This window comes from Solanum pennellii, chromosome 5 (genome assembly GCF_001406875.1).
Source record: "Solanum pennellii chromosome 5, SPENNV200".
NCBI lineage: Eukaryota > Viridiplantae > Streptophyta > Magnoliopsida > Solanales > Solanaceae > Solanum > Solanum pennellii.
The window spans coordinates 68027615-68033609 of NC_028641.1; the positions used below are offsets into that span (position 1 = coordinate 68027615).

Below are 5995 nucleotides of genomic sequence, written 5' to 3' on the forward strand. Positions count from 1 at the left end.
CCCAACCCCAACCCCAATACCGCAACAAAAACGGTTTCGCTTATTTTATTTTTTTTTTGTTATTTCTCTAATACCAACTAAAGGGAAAATGCATGTTTCTAATTCTTTTAATGTTAGTATAATATTTTTGTATTATATATTATACAAAAGAAAGTGTACTAGTCTTCTTTTCACGCAGAGTGGTATTCGTAGGTGATAAAACCAAAGGCATATCCAAAATTTTGAGATAATGGGTGCACTATTACAAAAAGTTAAATCTAAGATATAAATTCATCCGGTTTAACCACATTCTGTCAAATAAAATATTCAAATTTCTAACTGCTCTTAGAGAGGTGCACTCAATTATCATTGCACAACATTTTACTATACTTCAACTATGGATTCACCCATCTATATTTAAATACTTTTTAAAAAAATATAATACTACTATATATGATTTCAATAGAGGAGCATGGGTTTATGTGAACCTGATGATCCTCTCCTATATATATATATATATATATATATATAGCCATTTTTACCTGCTTTGATTTGATATATGTGTGTGTGTGTGTGTGTGAGTGAGTGAGAGAGAGAGAGAGAGAGATGATTTGGCCTTTTTTTTTAAATTTTGTTCGATGATTCTTATCCGTTAAGGGTGTTCTTTTACTCTTATAACATCTAAAAAATTAGAATTAATTTTTAACCCGCATAAACCTGCATAGACCCGCAACCCGTCCTACCCCACATTAGTTTTAAAAAACCTTAACTTTCCCCGTATATGCCTCCACCACGCACAACCTTAAAATTGTCTCACTCTACATAACCTTAAATCCACCAGGCCCACATCAAATCCGCCCCATTATCATCCCTATATTTGTGTGTCAATGATCCATGAAACTGAGAGAAAATATTGCAGACCATATATTCTTGTAAAACAATCTATGAAAAATATAAAGTAAAGACAAAAAATAACCTATAAACCACACGCTAAATTAATGTTAGACACATACAAAGACAAAATGAAAAATTTATTAAAAGAGTTAGAAGTTGATAAATTTCTTTTAAAATGATCTCAAATTATTTATCTATTAATACATAAAAATTAAAATGAATTACTGTGACACATCATGCACAAAATATTACAAGCTTGGACCCTCAAATTCTTCCACTAACAAGTCAGAAACTCAATAAATGTATTTTGGATATTCTTAATCACATAACTCTTACTCCACAATCCTTTTCCCATTATCATCATGAATTTTATTAATCTTAGCATAGGAAGTACTCCCAAGCTCAAGATTTTTCATCTCCTCAATCAACTTTGTGTGGTTGGAGGAAAAAAGTGAAAAATCACTTTCATTATGTAACCTATAATCAAATTTTGAATGAGATTGAGAAGATGAGGGAGCAGAAGGAGGAGGAGGAGGAAACAACTCAAATGTTGGCATATTTTTTAGAGGAATTTGTTGAGGATTAGAACAATTTTCAAGTCCAAAAGTGGTAGTAACATAACACTGATCAGGTGGTGGTGATTGTAGATGAGGGTTACAAGGAATGATCATCCAATTACCATTTGGACCATTTTCAATCATAATGTCCGGATATGATTGGATGTATAAAGGGTATCGATACACATAACACCAATTGTATTTTATCTCCGGACGAAGCTCTTTCAGTGTATGTGCGAAGAAACAAATTGGTCTGTTACATGACGTTCCAGCTTGGCACAGAATGGTCCTGTACTTTGCAGGGTGTAACCAGTACTCAAAAACTCCATGACACAATTCGCAATGATCTCCCTTTATGCAAGATGCGAATTTGTAACTTGGGCAAGAAATTGGAAAATAGTTGTATTTTCTCGGGTCACGTCGACGTGCTTTTTCCCCTTGATGGGTAAAGGGGCAAGATGTCCAATCGTGACAGTAATGTTTTGAGCACTTTTGTACCTTGTAAATGTACATACGAAAATTATCAGATTCATATAAATCTTGACGGATACATTCGCGGAAATTTTCAGAATTCGCCTCTTGTCCCAAAAATTGTTTGTGAAATGGGAAAGATGATGAATAGTAGCTGAAATATTGACTGTCTCTATTATCCATTTGTACAGATGATAAAATTGAAGAAATAGACAATAAAAATGCAAAAAAAATTATTGATATTCTTCACGAATAGAAAATCAACTTCCCAAAAATAAAAAAGAAGAAATGAAAACTTTCTAGTATGGCTGAAATAGAAACTTTAGATTTAATCTAAAAGAAAAGGAGAGAATTTCTTGTGGAGTAAGAGTGTGAGTGTGGAATAGGTGCTTGAATCATGAGGTTATTTATAGTGTGAAGAGCAAATGTTATGTACTCTAAGGATATAGTAATGTGAGCTTAAGTTGTAAATTGTCCATTTGAATTCAGGTGTCACACTTTTGTTTTTGAATTATCTTTTCTAGAGGTAATGTAACTTGTGTATATTTGGAAATAATTTAATTTATATTTTAAAATACTTGTTTTTGCCTATGAATTATTTTAGACCACCACTACTTTATAAAATGTCATTTTTAAACAGACTTTCCTATGCAAATTAGCTTCGTTGTCAAGGAATTTCTAGCGAAAATCTATCGGTTCATGACAAGCCAATCTTTAAAGAATTTCGTTCAAAACATTTTTGAAGAGCCATTTTTTGATGAATCTCATTGTAAATAGAGCTTCATGACCGAATATATCGCTAATTATCTTGCTAATTTTAGTACTTTCATATTATCAATGTATCACTTATATGTAATTAATTATTACGATTTAAATATATATATATATATATATATATATATCTGTATTTGTATAAAGATATGTAATATGAATAAGCTCCATTAATACTTTTTGTGTATATTTTAGTTATAACTATTATCTACATGTAAAATTTCATGTATTAATATTATATCATGAAAAATTGTAATAGAAGATAGCAAAAATTAACTTCTTTCATGTGGATCTTGAACTGATAAATCTTAAACGGTTAAGTTTTGGATTATATGAAATAAAAGCCTTAAATGAGGATAAGAAATTAGGTTACAAAATAACAATAAATAATTTGTCATATTTTAAAATAAAGAAGCAAAACTCTACAAGGCATCCTAACTACCAAATTAGCCACCTGTTTCTTTTAGGGATACCCTTCAAATTATGCCCGAAATTCAAAAGACATATTTATATTATACTAAGGTCCTATTATCCCCCTGAATTTATTTTATAAATAATTTTCTATCCCTTTTCGGCTTACGTGGCACTAATTTGAAAAAAAATGTCAACACACTGGGCCCACAAGATAGTGCCACGTAGGCTGAAAGGGGGTAGAAAATTATATATAAAATAAATTCAGGAGGTAATAGGACCTGAATATCGTATAAGTGTGTCTCTGAGAATTCGGGCATAGGTTGAGGGGGTACTTGTACATTTTCCCTTTCTTTTATACAAAATAAGTAACCCAAAAAGAAGAAGAATAATGAATTCAAAGGTTAAAAAGTTATTTTTGATTCTAAAGAATTTGTATTATTGATTACATAAACATGTTTATAGTTTGAAGCATTTCATGATTAGTGGAATCAGTCATTAGAAATATAAAAAGACAATATGTTATAAAAAATTAAATTACATTAATAATATAAATGCTTATTTTAACAGTATCAATATATAGAAGATAATTTTATCATCTAAAAGTATTTATGGATGCATTATCATATCTTGAGTATGTGAATATTAAGGTTTTGATTAGGAGAGGACCAATTCAAGATCTAGATAAAGAAAGAAGAAAGAAGATCAATTTTTAGACCTTGAAATGTTAAGAATATTAACTTTGATGCTTACAATATCTAAATCATCCCAAATAAATTTTAATTAATAGAACTATGAACTTTTAATTTTTCAACCAATTGTCAATCTTCACAAATTAAATAAATTATTCATGTAATATGTTAATATTTTTTATGCTATTCTTTATTTGACGAAATATGATTATTGTAATTATAATAATTTAAATATAAGATATTTGAAGACCACATACATATATTTTATTTTACTTAATGTTATATTTTTCATTGAAATATGATAAGGATCAAAATCATTATTTATCGAAGAATCAAGATTATAATTATCCAATAATAGTTGTAGAAAGCCCTTAATAGTGAAATTTCATTCGATGAGAGTAACTTTTGGTTATAAGTTTTTAATGAAGCATTATAAATTGTATCCTTCAAAAGTAAATTTGATAATTGGATCGGGCCAGAATAATTAATAAAGGGTTGCAGGCATATGTTGGTGTAGTCAAATTTCTTCTATGGCTAAAATAGAATTAGCCAAATTTTAGAAGGCCTTTATAAAATGTATATGTAATTATATACTTTGTATAACTGTGTATAAATTTTGGTTAATAATTGATATAAATATTTATTTGACCATTTATGTTTAATTGTCAAAGCTAATACGTATGTGTGTTAAATTGATGATTGATGCATATGTGTTATATGTATTTGATATTCAGAGCTCAAGAACAATCGAAGAAGAAGAGAAGATTTAGAAGCAAGAAAAAGTATTTAAGTCTAATTGATGAAACATTAGTGAATTAAGACATAAAAGCTTACCAGCAACACATGTGAAGGGATCGTTTAAATCCCTTGCAATATTAACCAGAGGTCTCGAGTCCGAGCCATGAGAAGAAGATTTTCGTGATACGCACACTTTATTCTTGTCATTGGATTTATTCATTCGTAATTGATTTATATCTGGCAAATAAATTTCAAATATCAATATCTGAAAAAGGCATAGAATTAAATTTGAATTCTAACACATAATGTGTTTATGAAGACTCAATTTTCATCAATAAATACAAAGATAGTGGATACTGATTTTATTTTATTTCCTACAAGTTTCTTTGAAAATATGAGTAATTTTTATACCTTTAATAAACTCAAAATTTCATATGAATAAAGAAATAAATCTTTAATTGATTTAAGAAGAAAAAAAAAAGAAAACAAAACGATGTGAATTGTCAAGATTGTTGGAGAATTATTTTTTTTATGATTTATTATATTATTATTTTACATATAAAGAGTGCTTATCTCGAGCTATGAAACGATCTTAGACATATATCAAAGACTTAATTTTAGCAGACATAAAAGGAACAAATCTGTTAGAACAATATTATATAAAAAATTACCGAATTTGCAAATAAATAAATTCTAGCAATAAAAGTAGATCTAGTTTATGAACTCATTAACAACTACAAGAGAAACTCATACCTTTACAAACTGACTACACAGAGAATTCATGATCTTTGAACTGATGATGTACTTAAAGGAATTGATTTCATGGCATCTGTGAGCTTATTAGATGCCGCTTACAAAGTGACGCAAATTCCTCGATATTGTGATATATGAAATATCAAAGTTAAGACCAAAAGCTTCATATGAACCTGATCAAACTTTAGAATCCTTAGGTTTGAGAAGAAGACGCCTCATCTATGAAGCCTTCAAGAAGCCGACATCAGAGAAGATCGGAGTAGAATGGAAGGGGTCGAGAATTTCCCTATTTTTGGGTCTAAATAGTTATATAGTTGTTNTATCATGAAAAATTGTAATAGAAGATAGCAAAAATTAACTTCTTTCATGTGGATCTTGAACCGATAAATCTTAAACGATTATGTTTTGGATTATATGAAATAAAGCCTTAAATGAGGATAAGAAATTAGGTTACAAAATAACAATAAATAATTTGCCATATTTTGAAATAAAGAAGCAAAACTCTACAAGGCATCCTAACTACCAAATCAGTCACCTGTTTGTTATAGGGAAACTGCATAAGTATCCCTTCAAATTATGCCCAAAATTCAAAAGTAATATTTATATTATACTAAGGTCCTATTACCCCGCAGAATTTATTTTATAAATAATTTTCTATCACTTTTCGGCCTACGTGGCACTAATTTTAAAAAAAATGTCAACATACTGAGGCCAAAAGATAGTGCCAGG

At 29.1% G+C, this 5995-nt stretch overlaps 1 protein-coding gene across 1 annotated transcript; it reads right to left on the reverse strand.

Annotated features, from left to right (window-relative positions):
• Positions 1-1205: 1205 nt before the first annotated feature.
• On the reverse strand, positions 1206-2084 carry LOC107019665 (zinc finger CCCH domain-containing protein 2-like). The gene has a single exon (XM_015220068.1). It carries the CDS (start codon positions 2082-2084, stop codon positions 1206-1208), a length of 879 nt encoding a protein of 292 aa, XP_015075554.1.
• Positions 2085-5995: the final 3911 nt, after the last annotated feature.